At 32.3% G+C, this 25,223-nt stretch overlaps 2 protein-coding genes across 2 annotated transcripts; one reads left to right on the top strand and one right to left on the bottom strand.

The window, feature by feature from the left end:
- The first annotated feature begins 4,042 nt into the window (after positions 1-4,042).
- On the top strand, positions 4,043-15,186 carry LOC115724778 (myosin-12). Its single transcript, XM_030654124.2, has 40 exons — positions 4,043-4,305; positions 4,456-4,584; positions 5,150-5,293; positions 5,385-5,530; positions 5,647-5,803; positions 5,884-5,942; positions 6,041-6,200; positions 6,281-6,430; positions 6,532-6,668; positions 6,766-6,912; positions 7,125-7,226; positions 7,309-7,366; positions 7,453-7,554; positions 7,640-7,677; positions 7,931-8,057; positions 8,145-8,315; positions 8,398-8,529; positions 8,642-8,748; positions 8,838-8,898; positions 9,024-9,201; positions 9,560-9,765; positions 9,958-10,077; positions 10,216-10,314; positions 10,599-10,814; positions 10,989-11,128; positions 11,213-11,314; positions 11,484-11,595; positions 11,669-11,716; positions 11,803-11,862; positions 11,967-12,137; positions 12,247-12,402; positions 12,500-12,706; positions 12,810-12,959; positions 13,056-13,126; positions 13,237-13,336; positions 13,432-13,488; positions 13,781-13,837; positions 13,943-14,023; positions 14,105-14,187; positions 14,699-15,186. The coding sequence occupies exons 1-40, from the start codon at positions 4,303-4,305 to the stop codon at positions 14,826-14,828; spliced, it is 4,674 nt and encodes a 1,557-aa protein (XP_030509984.1). The 5' UTR covers positions 4,043-4,302; the 3' UTR covers positions 14,829-15,186.
- Positions 15,187-16,281: 1,095 nt separating this feature from the next.
- On the bottom strand, positions 16,282-21,291 carry LOC115724779 (uncharacterized). Its single transcript, XM_030654125.2, has 7 exons — positions 21,169-21,291; positions 20,890-21,014; positions 20,575-20,676; positions 19,362-19,593; positions 18,619-18,710; positions 17,075-17,182; positions 16,282-16,614 (listed from the first exon to the last, which is right to left on the bottom strand). Exons 2-7 carry the CDS (start codon positions 21,010-21,012, stop codon positions 16,453-16,455), a joined length of 819 nt encoding a protein of 272 aa, XP_030509985.1. The 5' UTR covers positions 21,013-21,014; positions 21,169-21,291; the 3' UTR covers positions 16,282-16,452.
- Between the last annotated feature and the right edge of the window lie 3,932 nt (positions 21,292-25,223).

Raw genomic sequence — 25,223 nt, 5'->3', positions numbered from 1 at the left:
AGGCATATGATCAATCAAGTCAGCATTGATCATCTATAGGCAAAGCGAGATACCGCTGTTCAAATTAGCATCAACCGTTTGTAAAGATAAGAATGATAAGCAGTTATGCGGTTATCAATTGTTATTCACACGTTGTTAAATGAAACGTGATCAATTTTCGCGTTTCATTAAATAGTTATGTAATTCAAATTTAAATGTAAATAACTGTCAACCTATATTCCTATAAATATGAGTAGATTCTACAAAAAACAGTGACAGAAAATCTTTGACAAAAAGATTATTAATTGTATATTGTAATAAATACTTAGAAATATCTTGAATAAGATAGACTCGTAGAGTATGTGAATTTAACTGCAAAACCACGCAAAATGCTTGGTGTTATTATTATATTTATTATACTTTATTTATTTTCATAATATCTGTGTTAATTTTATCACGAAAAAGACTCATTATTAGTTAACAAAAATCTGCGTTAACAATAATAATTAAATATATGTAGCATGCCAAAAAATTATATACATATATTAAAATATTTGTATTATGCTAATAAAATTATATACCACTATTATACATGGCAAAATAAAAAATAAATATTATTTAAGAATAATAATATACCTTACAATAAAACATAGATATATTATACAACAAAATTTATATACCAACAATCCACAATAACTGATAAAAACTTAAAAAAGAAATCAACATAATTTTAAAATATTTTTTTTTAACAAAACTAATGTAGATATATAGCATGATCTTTAAGTAATTTGCTTCTAATTTTTTATAAAAAAATATTAATTTTTTATGTGATAAAAGATAATATAAATAATAAATAGCGCAAAAAAGTTATTCATTTACAAATTTTGAAACGAAAATATTTACTTAGATAGTGTTATAATTTTGAATCATCTGCTATAATTTCCTTTACTATAATATATACCAAGCCTTCAAGTTTTAATAATTGAATAAATTCTACAATTGAATCAATCAAAGGAAAATCAAAAAATAATGTGTGATACCATATTACTAACTCAAAACAATATTTTTTTTCAAATAAAGAAAAGTACAGCACAACTAGTGGCTTTTTGGTCCGATCAAAGTAATCAGCAGTAGTCCCACCTTGTTGGCCAAATTTCACTTTCACAACCAAAAATGGGAAATTTGTCAAAATTTTCAAAGGCAAACAGGGCTGAAGGCCCCTGCGCTGGGCCTGGTCTACGGAGACCTTATTTAAAGTGGCACAATCACCCCCCACTCCCACCCCCACCCCACCTCACCATTCTACCACCGCCCTCTCTCTTTTTATATTCATCTTTTATAGTGTTGTTGTCACAACTCATAAACAAGCGTGCCAAAATTTCCAATCTTCTCTATTCATTATTTTCTCTTTCCGAAAATACAAAAACAAAATTTCCAACTCATCTTTTGACCAATATCTCCTAAATTGTCACGCAACAAACATTAATTAATTATTTTATAATCAATAATTTTTCATTTTAAATTTTTGACAATACTAATTTTATTTTTTAAAATATACAACTTGTTATAAATTCCTCCTAAATTTTTACATTTACAGAGATATAGTCCTTCTGTTAGGTTCCATCTCAGTATTCCGTTAAAATACTGATGCATCTTTATAAATTAACAATATTACTCCTTAAATTTTAACAACTATTAAATCGTACCCCTCAAAATAAAAATTAAAAAAGATTTAACCTTTCTTTACTAAATCTTAACAAAAATCATTTTGAATGATTAAAATATTAAAAAAAATAAAATTATAAAACTAACTAATTGATTTAAAAAATTATTTATTTTTATTAAAAAAATTATTTAGATATAAAAATATATGAAAATTTAATATTTTATAAAAACTAAATTTTACGAGAACAATATTTTAAGTTTAATATTTTTATTAGATTTTTAATAAGTTTTTTAGAATTAAAAAACATTGTAATCTTTAAAATTAATTTTTTTAATAAAAGGGAGAAATTTTTTGTATTGATCAAAATTTAAGATGTAAAAAATTATTATAATTAATTTTTTAATTATGTATCTGTTATACTTTAAGAGAAATTTTTAATAAATATATTGTAGAAAGCATATCGTTAAAAATTCAAATAATAAAAATACTAATTATTCTTAATTCTATATTTTAAAAAAAACATTAATTATCTCTAGTTATTTTTATTTAATTCTCGATAATAATAATAATAATAATAATAATAATAATAATAATAATAATAATAATAATAATAATAATAATAATAAATGGAGTAGTAGCACTAGCAGCACCATCAGTGCATCACCAGCGGTCACTGCCAAGGGGTTGCCAAAGCTCATGTGGTTCCTAGCAGTTTAATAGCAGAACTTTAGCAACCTTCACACAACCTAAGATTTTACTAGCCAGATCCAAATAATTCATTTCAAATTACTTGTAGTATGGTGCAGTCCAGACAATTTGTATGATATGAGTAGTATGATCAACACCCTACTCAGTGCATTTGATCTGCACTAAGTGCGGATTTTATTTTTTGGATCCAATCCAATCCGCACAATAGCTCAAATCTAATTCAATCTAATCTGCAAAAGGTTAAATTGGATCGATTATTTTAGATTAGTTACTTTTTAATATTAAATTATTTAATATTTATGAAAGAAATATTTTTTTTTACATAAACTAGCAACAAATTATAGTTATTTTATGTCTCCAATAACACATTAAAACAAATAAAATAACAAATAACAAATTCAAAGGAAGAAAAAAATTGTATGTATAAAGAAATATTTAATTTTATTTTAAATTGTATGTAGAAAAAAAATTATATATAAATAAAATAGACATTTGATCTATAAAGTTTTAAAATATAATTGTATTATATGTATTAGACTTTTAAATTACTATTTTCTTTACATTAAAATATTATTTGTATTTATAATTTTTTTAATTTTTTTCTAAATATGTGTGGATTAGCTAGATTAGATATGTTACTTTTACATGTCAATTAACATCGCACAAGTGCGAATTTTGAATTTTTCAATCTAATCCAATCTGCACAAGTATAGATATCTGCACATCGTGCGAATTGGATTGGATAGACTATTTTATGAGTAGCCCTACTACTCAGTGTTGTGTCTCTTATAAGGTGGAGCCCCGATAACGATTTCTATCGTTATTAAATAAAATATGTAACTTAATATTTTTTTTTTTATGAAAACCGATTTGACACTTTATGTAATATTTGGCAATATTGGTGTCAAGTTCTCAATAATTATAAGTTCTCCACTTGTATTTGGCACTTTAATTAATTAAAGTATTGGTTAGCCGATCAATAAGATATTATGCCAAAAAAAATTAAAAATAAATGTAAACAAATATGTTATTATCATCAACTTCAATACAATCTTGCCAAGAAAGTAGGTAGTATTTTGTCAAACACTGTTTCGATAGCAACATTTGATAATTCGGTGGCGCCGCCACTTCGGTTTTGTTTTCAATCTCAATGAACAAAAATGTATAACTCAACTCAAGCACAAGAAAATGGACACTCCAATCCAATGCTAAAACATTTAAAAAAAAATGGAGACTCCAACTCCAAGATAAAAAGGTAAAAGAAGGAGTCAAAGAATCTCCCTGGACATTGGGGTGTTGTCATTCTACCAGAAAAGTTTTCAGACATACCCCACATATAAATATAATATATTGTATATAGACAAGTACTATGAACCACATGATGGAATTCAATGAAATGGCATGATATATATTTATATATGTAAAGAATAATTGGCTGACTTTGGAGTTTTGCTGTATGCATCGGTGTTGGACGGTGATGAAAGCTGATAATTTATACTTCGTATGGTTTAAGCAAAAGACCCACCTAAGTAGAGTTGTCTGCTTTCCACAGGTGCTTTCTTACTACTGTAAATGTAAGCAAAAGCCGGCTTCTTTTGTTGCCATGTCAGCATCCTACGTGGCATAAACAAAAAAAGTTGATATGGAGAGAGAGAGAGAGGGAGAGAGAGAGAGAGAGAGAGAGAAGGTAGGAAGGAAAGGAAGAGAAGGAAGAGAGGTGGCTGTTCTCTCTCTCTCTCTCTTTGCCTTTTGCTTTTCTCACTGGCATTTCCTCTGCTTTTGAATTCCTTTACAACATTCCTTTTTCAACTTTCAAAGCTTTGTAAATTCACAAACAAATCATTCCCATTCTCTCAAGAACTCCCTCTCTCTTTCTCTCTTTTATTCTTTTGCTTGCTTCTGCTGAATATAATTGTCCCAGTTTTGATGATCTTTTAGATCCTTCAGACATGGTAAGCATGGTTATGAATCATGGGGATTTGTGTGATTTAGTGATGATGTTTTTTTTTTCCTTTTTTTTTTTGGCTCTAAATGTTTAAATACAAAATGAATGAGGTTTTAACACTTGGTGTGGTGTGAATGATGATGATGATGATGATCAGGGAACTCCAGTAAACATCATAGTTGGATCACATGTTTGGGTTGAGGATCCTGAGGCTGCTTGGATTGATGGTGAAGTTACAGAAATCAAAGGCAAAAATGCCACCATTGTTACCACAAATGAGAAAACTGTAAGAATTTTTCTCAACTCCCCCACAATACTGGAATTTCACAAGCTAGTTCTCTGTTTTTTCTGTTGTCATCAACATGATTGTTTCGATCAATTTTCAATAGCATATGGTCGAAATATTGTGTTCGAAAACTTCTACTGTTCTTCTCTTTATGGACTCTTTCTTGCTTTAGCTAGACTCACTTGAAAAGTTCTGATCCAAGTGATTGCTTATACACAAAGAAAATAAGAAAGCTAAAACAGGAAATAGATCCATTAGCTTAGCTACTAGAATTAAGTATCTAGAAAAGTTCTTATCCAAGTGATTGATTAGGAAGAAAAAGAAAAAACAGTAAATGGATCCATTATCACCTTCATGGACACTTCTGCCAAACGACTAATTACAATAAAAAATGAGTTTTGAAATGCAAGTCATTGATTCAACTCAGGGAGGCTCCAAAAGCAAAACTTAAATCTTAAATTCAAACTCATGTAAATGCATATTAAGTTGTCAACACTTGGTCACTTTGTCTCCCCTTGCACAATAGTACTATGAATTGATGATTTGCATTTTTCTTCAACCACAGATTGTTGCAGACATCTGCAGTATATACCCGAAAGACACAGAAGCACCGCCAGCAGGCGTTGATGACATGACCAAGTTGGCTTACCTCCATGAACCGGGAGTCCTATACAATCTTGCTTGTCGATTTTCACTCAATGAAATATATGTGAGTTGATTCTAACAAATTATCTATGAAAAGAGAATCTAGATGCGATTTCGAACTAGTTATCTGAAATTGGTGTTGATTGCATAAACAGACTTATACTGGAAACATTCTAATAGCTGTGAATCCCTTTCGAAGACTGCCACATTTATATGATGTCCACATGATGGAGCAGTACAAGGGAGCTGCCTTTGGGGAGCTAAGTCCACATCTTTTCGCTGTTGCAGATACTTGCTACAGGTACACAATCCCACCATAAATATCTGTGATAGCTCCTAAAAGGCCACTGTTGCTCGCTTCGATTTTGGCTTTCTGTTCTTCGATAGACAAACTGATTTGTTAGTGACATGTAACAGGGCCATGAGAAATGAACATGGGAGTCAGTCCATATTAGTGAGTGGAGAAAGTGGAGCTGGTAAAACAGAAACAACAAAAATGCTCATGAGATATCTTGCCTTCATGGGGGGAAGGTCAGGTACTGAAGGAAGGACTGTAGAACAGCAGGTTTTAGAGGTGAGTTTTGACTACTTCCATTGCTTATTACCTGACTTGGCTTGTTTAGTGGTAAGTAACAAATATTTCAACTTCTTCAGTCCAATCCAGTACTCGAGGCATTTGGGAATGCCAAAACAGTGAAAAACAATAACTCGAGGTAAGTAATCGTGGCTGCTCAACATTGTTTGTTACCTTTCTTAGAAGATTTATTTGACATGGCTAAACTGACGAAAATTTGTGTCAACGGCATACCAGTCGTTTTGGAAAATTTGTTGAGATACAATTTGACAAACATGGGAAGATCTCCGGAGCTGCTATTCGTACATATCTTCTTGAAAGGTCACGTGTATGTCAAGTCTCCGACCCAGAGAGAAACTACCATTGTTTCTACATGCTCTGTGCAGCACCACCTGAGGTGATTTCCCTTTTCACTTAAACCATTTAGCCACTAAATTACTTAATATGTATAGATAACTAACATGGTTAGTGCAACAGGATGTCAAGAAGTACAAATTAGGTGATCCAAGACAATTTCACTACCTAAATCAATCTAATTGTTACCAAGTAGCAAATGTCGATGATGCAAGGGAGTACTTGGAAACCAGAAATGCCATGGATATCGTAGGCATCAGCCAGGATGAACAGGTTTTCATTTTCTGCCTCAACACCAGCAAAAATATTATACTATTGTTGGCATTTTAGATTAAACACTAATAAACATTGAGAACTTCTCTTCTCTTCTGTAGGATGCCATATTTCGAGTGGTGGCTGCAATCCTCCATCTCGGTAACATAGTCTTTATCAAAGGGAATGAAGTTGATTCTTCCAAATTAAAAGATGAAAAATCACAGTACCATCTTGAAACAGCAGCAGAGCTACTCATGTTAGAAATCTTGGTCAGAGTTTTTCACACCAACGAAAGTTGATCTACTTGTTTCTGATAATGCCACTGTTTTGTCTCTTGTTTTTTATATTTTCAGGAGTAACAAGAAGTCCCTAGAAGACTCCCTTTGCAAGCGTGTCATAGTGACTCCAGACGGTAACATTACAAAACCGTTGGATCCTGAATCAGCTGCGCTGAGTCGTGATGCCTTGGCAAAGACAGTATACTCTCGACTGTTTGATTGGTAAGCTATACAGATTCACTTATCTTTAGGACTACTTGTATTAGTTATCCATTATGTGGAACACAGCATTAAGTGCTCAAGCAAGTGAATTAGACAAGTGTAACTCAGCCAAACTTGTCCCAACCAACAGTTATCTGGTTTTGATGATATGATATAAACTAGACAATCCGAATACAGCTACCTAATGAGAATAAATGGATTCCTTATGACAGGATTGTGGACAAGATAAACAATTCAATAGGTCAAGATTCAAATGCAGCAAGCTTAATAGGAGTTCTTGATATATATGGCTTTGAAAGCTTCAAGGTCAACAGGTATATAATGTCAGCAATTATATGCTTTAGAAATATTTTAATTCCAAATGGGGATATCTAAGGTGATATTGGTAATTCTTAGTTTCGAGCAGCTGTGTATCAACTTCACCAATGAAAAGTTGCAACAACATTTTAATCAGGTGACAATGCATACAAATATAACTTTAGCGTACCTTGTTCTGCTGAAATTTTCTTATCAACGTGTTGTTTTTTTCTCTTTTAACAGCACGTATTCAAGATGGAGCAAGAAGAGTACACAAAAGAGGAAATAAACTGGAGCTATGTAGAGTTTGTAGATAACCAAGATGTTTTAGATCTTATTGAAAAGGTATTTATTTCTCAAAAGCTAATTTTATATTGTACAATGAATGTTATGGACAATTTTGGAATATAATGGTGCATCTTGCTTGCAGAAACCTGGTGGCATAATTGCCCTTCTTGATGAGGCCTGGTATGTTCACCTGTTTACACGCTTTCATTAGCATTTGTTACTGGAATATTAAATATCAACCAACAATGATTTGATATGTTTAAGAACTATATTGGGAACGATTTGATAAGAAATTTGAACTTTGCAAACCCATTTGTATAATAATATAGCTATGTTGGACAATGAAGATAAACTTTAAATCATAAATATGTAAAAGGAAAAAGACACCACTTCGGATAATGTCTGGACATTAACAAGTTAGCCTCTGATGCAGTATGTTTCCAAAATCGACACATGAAACGTTTGCTCAGAAGATGTATCAGACTTATAAAGCACACAAGCGTTTCAGTAAGCCAAAGCTTGCTCGGACAGACTTCACGATTAACCATTATGCTGGAGATGTGAGAAAAGACAAATTCTGTTACTGAAAGGCAGCTAAAAATGCTGAAGTTTGTTGGGCTAATCTTTCTCTTCTTTTCTCTACTCAGGTCACTTACCAAGCAGATCATTTTCTTGATAAAAATAAGGACTATGTAGTAGCAGAACATCAAGCTCTTTTAGATGCCTCAAGGTGCTCATTTGTTGCAAATCTGTTCCCTCCACTCCCTGAAGAGAGTTCAAAACAATCAAAGTTCTCTTCTATTGGTACCCGCTTCAAGGTAATTCTATTTCCATATAGGCATAATGTTCTTGTCTTTAAAATTCATTAGACATGGTTCCTGAATCAACCTTTACCTTCAGCAACAACTACAATCTTTAATGGAAACGTTGAACACAACAGAACCACATTACATTAGATGTGTAAAACCCAACACAGTTTTGAAGCCAGGAATTTTCGAGAACGACAATGTCTTAAACCAGTTGAGATGTGGTGTAAGTGAAAGTCTAATATTCTTACTGATCATTTGAAATTTGAAATATCAAAATCATTATAGAAGGTGATAAATTGAAAAATGTTACTTCGATGGATACTCTACTCTGGCAGGGTGTACTAGAGGCTATTAGGATTAGTTGTGCTGGGTATCCAACAAAACGAAGCTTCGATGAGTTTCTTGATCGTTTTGGAATGCTGTCTCCAGATGTCCTAGACGGGTAACATTACTTATGATTATTTAGAATGATCCATCTTTCCTTATGCATATTAAGAGACACATGCTAACTCGCTGTTTTACTCTCTGCAGATCGGATGAGAAATCAGCATGTATATCAATCTGTGACAGAATGGGATTAAAGGGATATCAGGTAAGTTTACTCATCGAATTTCATGATATGGAAATAAGCAGCAAATTTCCATATTTCTTTTATTTATTCATTTTATATCGGTTTTATTTTGCTGGTGTTGTAATGATTTTCATGTTGCATGGTAGATTGGGAAAACAAAGGTATTTTTAAGAGCTGGGCAGATGGCTGAACTAGATGCAAGGAGAACTGAAATTTTGGCTAATGCAGCAAGACGAATACAAAGACAAATCCGAACATATCTTACCAGAAAGGAGTTTATTTCCCTGAAAAGATCTACAATAAATGTGCAGAAATATTGGAGAGGTGAGTACTCATATTTACATATCATTCTCTCATATTCGTCTGAAGATTTGAAGAAATATACCATGCAGCTTTCACAGGAAACTTTTTTAGCATCAATAGTGAGTAGGAAGTTAACAAGCGGTTAAGAACATACCTGTAAACATCTAGAGATTTGTTACCTTGTATAGTAGCACTTCTATGCAACCATATCATCAAAGACAATCCAATTTGTACTTTAAAAGATTTCCTTGGACATAATAGAGTTATTCATTTCATACCAATATAACCAGGAGAGACTAATGGAACAGCTAACTTTACTACAGATATTGCCAATTCTCGAAGTTATTGTCTAAGATGTATTATTTTCCTCTGTTTACAGCACAACTTGCACGAAAACAGTATGAACAAATGAGAAGGGAAGCTGCTTCAATCCGCATACAGAAACATCAACGTACCCATATGGCAAGAACATTCTACACAAAACTACAGGTGTCTGCAATTGTTATCCAGACTGGATTACGAGCAATGGCGGCTAGAAATGATTTCAGGCATAGGAGAAGAACCAAGGCTGCAACTATAATTCAGGTAATAATTTTCAGGCTAAGAGCTTAAAAAGTTTATGGATTATGATATTATCATTCAATAACGACTACAAAATAAAAGAGAATTTGAGATCTTTGTTATAAAAGTAATGCCATATAGAATTATAAGGGTCTTCACTCTTTACTATAACATAATAGCTTTAAACTGATAATTACAACTGCTCCTTCTTTACAGACATGGTGGAGAAGTCATCATGCTCTTTCTACTTATAAACATCAAAAGATCGCCACTCTTGCACTTCAATGTCTATGGAGATCAAAGGTGGCGAGAAAGGAACTTAGAAAGCTCAAAATGGTAAGATTGGCTTCTTCCGGAGTCATAATATTTAGTAATTACTCACTCAATTTCTGTTATCGAAATATTATATGTAATGTAGCTCAATAGAGAAAAAAGAATGCACTGCAACAGATTGAAAAATATTCTCCATTGCAGGCTGCAAGAGAAACGGGTGCCCTCAAGGAAGCTAAGGACAAGTTGGAGAAGCGTGTTGAAGAGCTTTCATGGAGACTAGAATTTGAAAAGCATTTGAGGGTAATATACTCTCTCTACCTAATAAGCCTTTAACTGAAGAATACATGACACAGTTACCAATCCGAATTCCAAGTTGTTAGGCTCAGTCAGGTTAAATGTTCCACGCTAATTAATTGATTGCCTACATCCCTCGCTGTAGAGCATACAAAAGATACTTGCAATATGAATTGTCATATTTATTCTTTGTCATGATTTCATAATTACCCCAAAAGTTAATGAAAAAAATGGCTAGAGAATGACAAATCTATTATAATAATATAGTTCCACATACCTTTGTTTCACAGATTGATCTTGAAGAAGCTAAGGGGCAAGAAATTGCAAAGTTACAAAGCACATTACATGAAATGCAAGAAAAGTTAGAAGAAGCACATACTGCAATTATTCATGAGAAAGAAGCGGCAAAATTAGCAATCGAACAAGCTCCGCCAGTCATAAAGGAGGTGCCAGTAGTGGATGATACTAAACTAGATTTGCTGAGAAAACAAAATCAAGAACTAGAGGTAGTAAATAACAAAAAAAGTCACTTTACACTGAAAATTCCTACTTAGTTACCAAAATGTTGACAAAAATGAACACACAGACATACACATACACACACGTATTTGTGAAACAGCTTTGTTATGCACAATGTGATGTGGTGGCACATGTCTAATTTTACTTTTGAATACATATAGGATGAGCTGAGTGAAATAAAGAAGAAATTTGAGGATTTTGAGGAAAAGTTTTCTCAAGTGGAGAAAGAAAGTGAAGAAAGGCTTAAAGAGGCAGAAGAAGCACAACTGAATGCAAGGCAACTGCAAGAGACTATTGAAAGGCATGTACTCTAGAAAGAGTATTTTGCCAACATTTTCTACAAGACATTATGGTTGACTAACTTATAACTTTTGTTACTCATCAGGCTTGAATCAAACTTATCCAACATTGAATCTGAAAATCAGGTGCTGCGCCAACAGGCTCTTGTTGCTTCAACCAACGAAGACCTGTCAGAAGAGTTAAAAGAGTAAGATTCTACATAAGTAGCACAGACTATCTTATGTGGGGGAATTTCCTTTAGAAATATAGATTCAGTCTTAAGCTTTATATTTTTGTTTCAGAAATTTGTTACACTGACATGTACAGAAAATTTTACTCCCTCTATTGCTTAATTCTGAATCATCTACTTTTTCCAGCCTCAAGAGTAAGGTTGCAGAATTGGAATCAGAGAACGAAAATCTTCGGAACAAGGCTGTAGTCATTGTGGAACAAAAAATTGTTTCAGAAATGCCACAAACACCAATCAAGGTAAAGCTGCAAAATTTTGAATGTTGAGATATACTTAGGTTTTCCTTGCTAATGACATTCTGTGATGGTGCAGGTTCATGATAATGGGCATCACACAGAGGAGAAATTCCAAAACGAAAAGGTTTATATTAAATTTTTTGGCAAATATTACTAACCATACATATCTGACATCAGTAACCTGACACGAAGTAAAAATTGCTGTTTCAGGAACATGTTCCTGCTTTCTCACAGCTAACTAAACAAAGATCTCTCACTGACCGACAACAGGTGTGTAACTGAAACTAAAATTCCAGGCATATTATGCAAACAGATTAGTTGTCTTCTGCATGTCTTATCAGTAAAAGAAACTAATCTAGAAATTCTGTAAACAGGAAAGTCAAGATATGCTTGTGAAGTGTCTCACAGAAGATAAGCAATTTGACAAGAACAGGCCGGTCGCTGCCTGTGTTGTGTACAAAGCACTACTTCAATGGAGATCTTTTGAAGCAGAGAAGACAACCATATTTGATAGAATTATTCATGCAATTCGATCAGAAATAGAGGTAATATATGTCAAACAAAATTTTATGATTTAATTTCTGCTTCTGATGTCAATATCACATAATGAACTGAATGGTCTAAATTGTGATAACTTGTATTGTGCTATTCAAGAACCAAGACAACATCAATGAACTTGCATATTGGCTTTCCACAACTTCTACCCTCTTGTTCCTTCTGCAAACTACACTCAAGGCTAGCAATAATCCTAATGGTGCTTCTCATCGTAGTCGGTCTTCCCCTTCTACATTATTTGGTAGAATGGCAAAAGTAAGTCTAAATCTACACACGCTTGCAGTCTTTGGTAACATAAAAATGGAAACTATACAGAAGTTTTAACATCACTGCTAACTACATAAAATTTTAGGGTTTCCATTCATCTTCAATGGGCATGGGTGTTTCAAATGGCTACAGCGGAATACTGGGAAAGCTCGGTGAGCAGCCTAAAGTAGAAGCCAAGTACCCTGCCTTGCTATTTAAGCAACATCTAACTGCATGTGTTGAGAAAATCTATGGAATGATCCGTGATCGTTTGAAGAAGGAGATTAGCTCATTCTTGCACTTGTGCATTCAGGTGAGCATTCTATATACACACATATACTAACTGAATAAAATATTCATTTAGCTCATGATTTTGCATCTGTATATACTTACAAGTTTAACCATTAATTATGCAGGCACCAAGATCTATAAGAGCAAGAACAATTAGGGGGTCATCTAGAAATATTCATTCAAACATAGTAGCAAAACAGCAAGCATCAAATGTACACTGGCAAAGCATTGTCAATGAATTAGACCAAACATTGGCTATTTTGTCTGAGAACCATGTAAGTAAAATGTAGCTTAACTTTTAAGAATCATTGTTAACTAAGAAAATTATCATGTTACACGTTAAAATTTTGCCGTGCATTAACCTTGAGCAGGTTCCTAACATGATCACAAGAAAAATCTTCAGTCAAGTATTCTCGTTCATCAATGTACAGCTCTTCAACAGGTCAGCAAAAAATAGAATTTGAAAGAAATTTTACATGAAATTAGTCAATAAATATCCCTGGATACTCTCTACTTACTCTTTTTGTAATCTGTTTCTCTCTTCCCATGTAGCTTGTTGCTGCGACGAGAGTGCTGCTCTTTTAGCAATGGCGAGTATTTGAAGGCAGGTCTCACCGAACTGGAGCATTGGTGTCTTAAAGCAACTAATGAGGTAGCTTCAAGTGCTTTGGCCTATCTTTACTTTGACAAATGTAATCAATACATACTTAACTTTATTGTCATAACATGTGATTTTTATGTCTGCAGTTAACAGGATCCTCCTGGGAAGAACTCCAACACATAAGACAAGCTGTAGGATTTTTGGTAGGTTCTTTCTACCAAAGAAGCCATTTTCCTTTTTCTTTTTCCTCTTAAATTTTCTTAATGATTCCTTTGAATAGCTTCATAATTACATAAAAAAGTTTCGGGAATTATGCAGCATGAACACTCAATAAAATTTCATCATCCAATAATTCAAATGTTTACTTAGCTTTCATGTTGACTAATAGTTTCCATGTAATTAGTGGCAAATAATTAGATATTATTTTCTAGACGGTTCACACTTTCCAGTTTTTGCTTGAGTTATAATTGTATTCTTCTTCCATGATCAATGCAGGTTTTACACCAGAAAACTCAAAAGTCTTTGGATGAAATTACAAATGAACTATGCCCGGTAGTTACACAATATTAGTTAATTTTATTTCTCATGAGGATCTTTAATGTCTCAATTAGGCTTACCATTAATAATTTTTTCTCTCAATAATTATGGTCTAATCAGATACTAAGCGTCCCACAAATATATAGAATTGGCACAATGTTCTGGGACGATAAATATGGAGCTCAAGGATTATCTTCAGAGGTACTTTATATTCTGCAAAATTTATGCATTAAATTTCATACTAATTATGTCCTTGTATATGACCTTTTCTCATTCAATCAGGCCATTGGAAAGATGAGAGTGCTAATGGCAGAAGATTCAATTAGCATGCCCAATAATTCGTTCTTATTGGATGTTGATTCCAGGTATTATATAATATTACTGTTTAACTATACTAGTAAGACACTCCCTTGTGGTAGTTTAAGAATATAGGTCATCATATTATCATAAATAGCAGATCAAAAACATCAAAATTTTTTAGCGTGAACTCACAACACAACTTGTGATTAAAAAGAAAATTATCTGGCAAAACAAAACTTTTAAAATAAGAATCCAACCTTTAACTGAAAATTTGTTGGTGCTTTTTGTAATACTGAATATCTTGTGTTTTTTAATCTTGGTAAAAAAAAATTAGTCCAGTCACATGCTAGGAAGGACTACTACATTCAGAAATCATAGTGTTAAATAGTGCCAATATTTAATTTTTGGCTTTTGACTAATAAATAGCGTCAATATTTGGGGATGTGAAATTTTGCTGATTAGAATTGAACAAAAGTCTCACATTATCATGTGAAAACAATTGTGAAACTTTTACAAAGTGACAAAATCATGAATGAGGATCTTTATAAAATGTATTAATGATCTGAATTTTTGCAGTATACCATTCACGATGGAAGAGATATTTAGATCGTTTGGTGAGGTGAATGTGAGTCTAAGTGACGTGGATCCACCACCCCTTCTCCGCCAAAGATCCGACTTCCATTTCTTATTCCAACATTCTGAGTAAAACGACTTCTGTTTTCGTCTACTGAGTTTTTCTTACCACGCATTTTGAAAATTAAAAGAAAGAAAGAAAAAAAAATTATACATGTAGTCAAAAGTAAATATAAAGTGGGTGACTTGTTTTTCTTAGCTTCACCTTCTGTTTGGCCTTTTGTGTTTTCCCTTTTGGTTTTGGTTTGGAGAGGTGTGTTCATCAAAATGTAATTCTTTCTTTTTTTTTTTTTTTTTCTTTATCTTTCATTAATTTATTCATTTTTTTTTTCACTTGGTCTTTTTGATTTGTAATTATACGAACAAACTACAAGGTTGATGAAATTTTGATTTAAATTTTTGAGAAATGGAAAGAAAATTTTGATTGATAATAGTGTTGAATTACCAGTGGTAAAAAGTGAGTATTTAATTCTTATGTCAATCAGTTAATGTCTTCCTTATTTTCATTATATTTTATTGGCAGTGTTTCGCTTGTCCGCCTAATGCATCATAAAGTAAAATAATGGTGTACGTAATATTTATATATTAGATACAGACTATAGTGATATGATTTGGAGAAAAAATATTTGTGTACCAAGTTGCTTCTTATATTTCTCAAAGAAATACCCTTATAACACAGCTTAAGTACATCACCATTTTTTTTTCAAAAAAAAAAAAAAGTACATCACCATTTGCTTTATAAACCTAATAATAATTCAATATTAAATTTAATAAAAACTCGTTCTCCCCGACTAAAAAAAAGGGGGATAACATTTAAAATTAATGATTTTGTTTCTTTAATATCCATGTTGATACTACTCATCTACTAACTATGCTTCTTATGACTAGATGGTTTTGTTGAACGCCATTTTTGATAAATTTATGATAAAAATGTAGTGGATTTAACTTGATAGTTACAAAAATGGGGCCATTATGTTAAAACCTCCTAAATTTGTACCGTGCTGATAATTATTACCCCTCTTTGTCCCTATGGTTTAATAAATATAGACTGGGTAATCCATACATGTATATTGATTATTGACAAGTTTAGGTGTATATTTTGTCGAAATCGTGCAACCAACTATCATCAATAAGAAAACCCTTAGCTTATTCAGGAACAAATACTATAATGAAACAAACATAGGAGTTTGTTTCTAGGGTGTGAATAACACTTCCATTCCATTACAGTTCTAGTCGCCACTATTACTTATTTCCTAAAAACATATGCAATTTAAAACCACAAAAGACAAAACTACCCAACATTGCAGATCTGGACACCTGAGGACCCTCCCTGGAATTACAATACTGGGATTTCTTGACATAAAAATGTGACCTTAGTATGAATCTAGTAAGTCTAACTGTCCACCAAATGTCCTACCTAAATTTTACATGCCACGGTCGTGTGAATTCTAGTTGTGGAGTCCCGACTCCACATGCAATACTAGAACATATCGCATATAAAACTAAGCTAAATCTTAAATTAAAAGTAAATAAACAGATGTCTCTTTCAATTGTATGTTAAGTCCAATGCTTTCTGTGTTTTGATACCTACGTGACCATGAGGTTATAGACACCAGTAGAATAATTGGAAGAAAATAGTTAGTTTGTATCTATACCTATCAAAATGTGAGAGAATACATCGTATAAAAAGGAAATGGCTATATTACTATCTCGAAAGTGTTGCACCCCGTACAAACAATGTACAATGCAGTTATATCAAACCTGGTTATAATGCAAAAACTAGGCCTCAGTATACAACCGTGATCAAGATGTTCAGCATGTACATCTGCTAGCCTGGCTCTTAGTAGCTCCAAATTAACCTGAAATAGTAAAGATTGATAGTAATCAGTATATTTGATCAAAAATCAATATGGGAACCTATATGGAGAAATAGATGCATAATGGGAGTGAACAAAGAAAGATATAAAAGATTAAAAGTTCTTCCATGGAAATTTATTCCCTTAGCCGAATATACTCATTACTTATTTTGAAAAATAAAAAAAATTGTGTATCAAATTTCAATAAAATAAAAAGGAAAATTGTAGTACGAAAACCAGTTTAATTTAAAAGTTTCTGTAATCAGGGTGTGTGTGTGTGCGTGTTTGCTCAACAAAACATAGTTAGGTCAGATTCAAGAATGTTATAGGAGGTGTCTATGATAATAGACTACATAATACATTACCACATTTAAAAATAAATAAAAAATGGAAGAACATGACAGCAACCAAAATTAACATGGGAAATTATAATCACTTATAACATCAAAAAGAATTGCAGTACCTCCTCGCCTTTCTTCAGCTGTAGATCACATAAAGTGCAGTATATAAGATGACTATTCTCTCGCAGTTCTCCTTGCTTACATATTGGGCACCAAATAGTTTCGTGCACCTAGCATAATGTTACAGAATCCAAAGAAAAAAAATTACACACCAATCATTTGATAAACCCTAAAAAGCATTTAAATAAAATGATATCTTCTGTTCATTGGACATAAGAGGATATAAACATAATTTTATTTAAAAAGAGCCAAAGATATACAGGGAGCAAATAGCACTATAGCAGCACAAAAATAGTACCACTATCATTAAGGTGGTAAAACAATACAATAGGTGTGTATAGTACAGAAGAAGAGCAATAGTCTAGCAACCTTGATGAAAACTAGCATGAAGCCATGGTGTGCATCATTAGTGTCTCTAATCCCCCAACCTCAAACTTAAAAGCATTTCTAAATTTTCTTATAACCTTTACTTTACGAAGGATTATCAACATTGAAGATAAAAATTAATGACAGAAAGGCAGATGCTGACCCAGCACATTGTTTGCGCAGTCAATTAGTCATCTCATTATGTTGCTCATTGTAGATTTGAGCTAATAAAGCATTTTAATAGCAAGCAGACATTATCCCACTAAAAGAGTTCATTGATGTACTTGAAATAAAGCCTAGAAACCCAAGATACAAACTTCAAGTAAGGAAATAACATGATAACATATACCAAAAATTTTAAACCAATAATCCATTAAAAAACAACACTAGCATACTTAGATTGTACAGCCTAAAATCTCTTACGCAAGCAACCGAATTGGTGAAGTTACTTTCTAGAAAGAGAAAAAAAAAGTAAAAGCTGTTTAAGTAGGAATTCTGGATTAAACTGTTTATTAAACAGGTAAATAACAGCTTATTAAACTTCACTTGGAGAAAAAAATAATTATTAAGCTAAAGTGAAACATATACATCTGGCACAACCCAACTTCAAATTTTATTTTAGAAGAGAATTTATAATTATTTATATATTTAATTGATTTACTTAGAATATTTAAAATGTCCATTATTTTAAATAAAGAACTATGAACCTAAAAATTGTTTTAAATTATAAGTATATTTTAAAATAAATATTTCAATTTCCTTCCAAAAAGTTATTGTTGTAGCTTATATTGATGGATATTTTAAAATGTTTTTTTTAAATAAGTATTTTAAAATGTTAACTAAACAAACTTATTTTTACACAACATTTTGGTTATAGAGCTTATCACACTATTTCCAGCTCACAACATTTTCAATTACAATTAAGCAAACACGCAAGCATCAATAAATTTTTCTCACAATACAACTGAAGTTAATCTTTTACATAAGTTAAAGCACTTACCAAACTAGCTTAAGAAAGAAAAACTCAAATGCCAACCTACACTTTAACCAATTAAACATCTATTGGTAAAAAAAAAGCTAGATTTACAAATAAAAATTAAAATCTGCAAACTAGTTGATAGTTCCAATGACAGTTAGTTCTTTTACAAACATAAACTCTCTTATATATTTCACAACATACCTGTTTCTCGTTCAGTTGCATATGCTCATAAACTGCACGTGCCAAGTATTCATCTTCTTCTTCTTCCCAAACTTCAACATAGTTTTCCAGTTCTGCAAAATACTAGAGTGAACAGAAATGCTCAAAAACAATGTACAATCTACTAGTCAACTTAAAACCTAAAACATTCACACACATGGAGAAGTGGATACCTACACACAAAAATCAAATTGATGATTCTCTCTCATAGAAACAGATTACTTAATTAGGGTCACCTTAAGTCATTCTTAGAAGTCTAGAAATCAAAAAGGGGAAAAAACCAATGTGATTCACAGTTCACATTAGTGGTAACACAAAGAAAATGTGTAAAATTTCTTAGTTTTAAAGACCCAAATACCCATAACCCACTGAAACCACCCTAAGCCACACCATTGGTTGCAAAATACCCTAGCTTCCAGGAGGAAGATACTCCAACTTCCTATGACATCCTTGACCATAGAACCCTTGTGAACGAGCAATGAATAGAATATGGCCATTGAATTCAGTATATTTTGCACAGAACAGGCCAGTTCAAAAAATCATGTCAAAAAGGTTTTCTTACTAACATAAAAGGCATGTACAACCATGCCGAAACTACTTATAATACATCAAGATTAATTTAAGCTTATCATGCCTTGCATTAAAATACAGTGTGAAATCATGCCGGAAAAACTTATCTGAAAAAATGAGGTTTTGAAAGTCTAACTTAATTTACCACACATTACCTTTCCCAACTGGTTCTTCCTTGAGATCCTCGTAAAAGATTCTTTGCATCTCTAGTAGTATTTCTTCACAATCACCTTGATAAGCCTCATGAAGACCATCATATTCCCACAACGTATCATCCATGTCACATTTAGAGGTTGACTTTTTTATATTGTTATCTGATGAAGAGTCCTTCAATTTTTTCAATTCATCCGAAACTATATTCTGAAAAGCAGGGATCAAACTCAAACCCTGCAAAGAGAAAGATACGAGATGATTTGAAGGCCATGAGACAAATAATTATACCTAAAAAAAGTAAAAATGCCAAATAGAGTGAAAAATACGATAAAAGTCATAAAAAAATTATAGAATTAGATCTTTATGATCACCCTCACAGTGAAAAACATATCATAGCTCGCAAGTAGATTTAGCAAAATATAAATCACGTTACTAAGTGTGATGTATACATTCATAAAAACGCATAATATAGCAATACAAAGAATTGACAACAGAAGAAAGAATAAACACAATGAAAGTACAACATCTAGACCTATCAGTTAGTTAAAATTGGAAAAAGAGAAGACGGTAGTCGGTAGGATACAGTACAAGTAATATAAACTACTTTAGACCACCAGCTAGAAATCCAAAGATAATTTAAGGTTATAAGACTAAATAGTTTCCAATATTTAATATTATATTTTTATAACAAACAATACAAAACTCATATGTTTCATTTCTTGTGCTACCATTTCATAAAGCAGAATACTAATTGGAAATTTTCCTACAAATTACCACATCAAATTATTCCTTAGCATTATATTTTAGTCGACATCATTCTTTCAAGTTGAAGACCCTACGGCCATACAAGGAAAAAATTGATCTAACATTCATGTTTCTTGCTTATCCTGATGTACCTTGAAGATCAATTACCCCACCTCAAATGGGACAAGTCAAAAAGCCATCAAACCGCCACCAGAAGGGATTTTAGTGAATTTGAAGCGAGGAAAATAATTGTCCGTGAAACACTAGAGAACCAAAATTTAAGCTCATTGCAAAGCATGCTTATTAATCCTTACCAAATTGAAGGAAACAACAGCTATGTTCCAAATGAATTGCGTACTAAAACAATGTTCTTAGCCATGTAGTACCAGTAACTAACAGAACATAACAGCGCGACATGGAATATTCGAAAAGTAAAATAAAAAATGGGTTTCATTCAAGAAGAGCGAGTACCTCAGAATTCAAATCTACATGGTGAGAAGAAGGCGTCCCTCTCATTTTCCAAAGCAGGTGGTTTCTATCTTCTCTGACCCTTTTCAAACAACTTTCTCTCAACTAAATCCCACAGATGTCCACAAACAAAGAGTTTTCAGCTTATCATTCGTATCCCCAAGAAGAAGGTATTCAAAATTATACATTTTCAATATCAATTGAACACAAAAATTGAAATAAATACAAATAACTGCAATGTGTCCAGAACATATATATATATATATGTAATAAACATTTATATATAAAGAGATAGAGAGAGATGAAAGAGAAAGGAACCTTGTGTTTCCATGATCCATAGTTATTAAAAAGATGATGGGTTTTCAGAGAAGGGCGAGGTTGGAGCATTGTTTTGGCTGAATCGGTTGCTGTTGAAGCAATGTTCTCGTCATGACTCTTCATATCTGTAAGAATTAAGAGTTTACGTACGTAATTTTCATCCCAATCTCTCTTTCTCTCTCTCAAATTAATCAAAAAGAAATCCTCTCTCGCCATTTTCAAAGAAAATGAAAAGATTCAAAAAAAAAAAAATAATGGGAAAGAAATACTTGAACGGACCTTAACAGACACTGGACGCTTAGGCGCGGAAAGGTACGGAGAGGGGGACTTCCGTTGATGGGTGGGTTGAGACTTGAGAAATAAGAAGGCCGGCTATACCGCCATAAATAAGTAAGTTTAATTTTAGTGGAAATAAATATTAAGTTTAATTTTTGAAGAATAATACATAAGTTATATTTTTCAAATCTAGAGTTATCAATCTATTATTATCCACGTGTTATTTTCTTATTGGTATATTTAAATTAATTTTTTCTTAAAAAAATTAATAATTTAAACCAATCAGTAATTGCCACGTGACAATTTAATTAACACTTAACAGTCAAATACTTACAAAAGTTCCAAAATTATAATATTTAGTTATTATAACCGCAAAAAATTAAACTTTTATTTGCAACTAGAAATTAAACTTAAGTATTTATACCGTAAATTATTCTAAAATAAATAAAAATTTTATTTTCTATGAAAAATTTAACTTTCTATACTTCAACTTCAACCCCTTATCCCATATAATTCTCACATTTAAAAATATAATATTTAAACAAGTGATTCTAAAAGCATCAGATATGCTTTCACAACAAGATTTTGAATTTTTTCTATTTTCAGCTTGGATGATATACTTGGAGAAGTATTTTATAGGGAAGAGACTTAATGGCTTCGGGGATTATTTGAAAAGTTGGTGATGGAAGTAGTATTAGAACTCTGGATGATCATTGGCTCCCTAACCATAAGTGTTGGAAAATTGTTGTGCTCCAATAGAAATATCAAACCAACAAGATTACAACTCTATGATAAATAATACAAAGGACAAAAATATAAATAAATAATGTTACAACACTTAAACAAAATATACACATAAAATAGAGAATATAGATGAAGATAGGGGTTACAACTCAAAGCAAAAAGCTACACATGAGACACAATATATAAATAACATATATATAAAAGAGATGTGAGAGCAATCTCAACACCACATACACCACAAGTGTATAATAGGGAAATCACAAAACTTGAACAAGGTCTTACACCTTTATCCAAAAGCTTATTTCCCCTTACCACAAGCACTTAAAGAATGGAAATAGTTTTCTGGATTTATCAAGCCTATAATGTTTCTAGCAATGTGCTCTTTTGATAGAAACTTCTACATCCAAGGTGAACCCAAGACCTCTATTTATAGTATTTTGAGGATCACATTTGAAAATCAAATCCTTTCATCACATGGTTGTTACCAACACTTTAATTGGTGTTTAATGGGATAAAAACGTTGGACAAGAGAGCTGAAAACAAGCTCAATTAATTTATATACGTTTATGAACGTTTTCAAAAAGCTGGTTCCAGATGTTCGAAAACAACCATAAAATAACATAAAAACAGCTATTAAACAACTGTTCCCAGAGAACTCAAAATGTAAGTCCTCTCCGAGTTAAATCTTTTCCCAACGTCCCAATACCCATTTAAATGATATAATTGAGTATTGTAACAGTTTCTAACAGCTAGAAACTTATCTCATTAATTCCATAACTCCCATATGTAACAACTCACATAATTACATATTTATCAATTGCGATCCTTAAGTTACAATCTATTTTGAGATTTGTAACTCATCATATGTTACAATTTTATGTGTATTATTATACTATATATGATTTAATATAACCTCCAACACATAATATATATTAATCTCCTATTAATATATAATTTGTCACATTTAAATATTTTAATCTATATTATATTATATCAAATAATATAACAATAAGCATAATTTTTTTTATTAATAATGATTATCCTTCTTCTTGTTTATTGTCCCATTTTATTACTGATTCAGGAACTTGGGATGTTGGTAAATTGCGATCATGCTTTGATGAAGCAATGATTAATGATATTCTTAAGGTTGTTTCTGGATGTTATGGCCATGATGATTTAATCTGGGAAAGGGAAAGTTCTGGTCTCTTCACTGTTAAATCTGCTTACCATTTGGATTTTTCTCATCAGGATCTCCCCTCCTCTTCCTCTTTCTCTGCTTCTAAAAAGTTTTGGTCTAAAATTTAGTCATCTGTTACCCTCCTAAAGTTAAACTCTTTGTCTGGAGAATGCTATCTAATGCCCTTCCTGTAGCGTCCTCTCTCTTTAAACGATGTGTGATTGATTCTCCTTTGTGTCCTCTTTGTAAACTTGCACCTGAGACTACCAAGCATGCCTTGCTAGGTTGCTCCATATCCAAAAAAGCTTGGCGATCCTCCAAGTTTGCTACTTATTATGAGTTTTTTATTAGTCTTGTTCAAGGTTTAGATAAATATATATATATATATATTTTTTGAAAATGAGGTTTAGATAAAGATAGTATTGGTATTTTGTATTGTTTTTTGTGGGCTCTTTGGAATCAAAGGAATAATCTTTTTCATAATTAATTCACCCTTCCCCCAAAGGAAGTGTATGATTGGAGTCTCAACTTCTTTTTTAAGTATTTAGATGTGCAGCAGGTTCATGCAACAGGTCACAATTCTGCTGCTCCTAGAGCATTAGCACAACCAACAGAATCATACAACTTCAGAATTTTCACAGATGCAACCACTGATTCCCATTGTCGAAAGCATAGTATTGGAGTGGTAGTTATGGATGCTTGTAATAGGGTTAAAGCAGGATTTTCTACTCCTTTTTATGGGCTTGTGCCGCCTGCTGTTGCTGAAGCTAAAGCTATTTATCAGGCCATCCAATGGGCTCAACTGATTAATCTACCCGTGGATGTGCTTATGACTGATTGTAAATCAATAGTTGATAAACTTATCTCTTGTAATTGGAATAATAGTGTTTTGGATGATGTACTAAGTAACATTAAGAACTTATTATCCTTCAGTCCAAGGCCAGCAATTTGTCATGCTCCTAGAGATTATAATGTGATTGCTCATAAAATAGCTAAACTAGGTCTTAGACTAGATAATGAGTTAGTTTGGAATGGTTCTTTACCTTCCTTGTAGCTTGCTGCTTTGTACTATTTCTTGTTGGGTAATATGCCCTAAATAAAATTCCATTTCAATGTAATCCATTTTATTCAACATTAATAAAGAAACAGAAGTATTTTTTTCATTCATTTGTGTATGTTTTGGTTCATGTTATCAATTGCTTGTCTATTTGATTTATAAATTCATCTGAAACCCTTTTCACATACTTGATCCTGTTTATTGTGTTGTCAACACTTTGGAAAGTAAACATGACTATGTGAATAAAGTTTCCTAGATTTATCAGACACAGGGTTTTACTGATATGATAATCTACAACAGAGTTTACTTGCATTTGGAGAAATGCTATGTTCTTTCCAGAGCATTGGTTAAAGTAAAGCTCAGGTTGGATGCATGGAGTATGCATCGGAAGGGACCGATATTGAACTTTGACTTAGATTTATTGAACTTACCGTAATATCTATTCAAGTCAATGTCGCCTAGTTGATCCTAGATCAAATGATCTTAATCCTGTTATGATTAGGCTCAATCTCAAGAGGTTATTCGTGTTCTTTGATTTGTTAGTTAAGCCTACTTTTGGGTCAGGGTGATACGTACATTTTGGGAACACGGTAGTGCAATTGAGTGGGAGCGCTAACATAAACATGGAATCTATAGCTTCTATCTGGCGAATAGTAAGTAAAGGATGATCTCCTTCGAGCTTGACCAAACGAAAATAAATGGTGGAGTACTCATTTCACATAAGCTGAAATATCATTTATACGGGGTTAAGTGTTTTAAGGATAAAATACATTGTAGGGTGTAACGGTAATCTATTCCCTTTACAGTGTAGACCATTCATATAGAGGATCATTGATCAAATTAGGATTATAACAATGGATAACTAATGATGTGTCTATATGGTGGAACATATAGAGCATTCTATATACTGAGAGTGCAATTCTAAGTTCTATGCGTGGATTCAACGAAGAATTAATAAGTCAGTGAATTTAGGCTATAAATTCTTGATCTGCTTATTGGAAGCTCAATTATATAGACCCTGTTGGGTTTTATGCCCTAAATAAAACTCATTTCAATATAATCAGATTTACTTATTAATAT

The sequence above is a fragment of the Cannabis sativa genome, chromosome 6 (assembly GCF_029168945.1).
Source record: "Cannabis sativa cultivar Pink pepper isolate KNU-18-1 chromosome 6, ASM2916894v1, whole genome shotgun sequence".
In the NCBI taxonomy this organism is placed as follows: Eukaryota; Viridiplantae; Streptophyta; class Magnoliopsida; order Rosales; family Cannabaceae; genus Cannabis; species Cannabis sativa.
The sequence above is the reverse complement of the archived record's forward strand: the minus strand, read 5'-3'. Positions and strand labels throughout refer to the sequence as shown.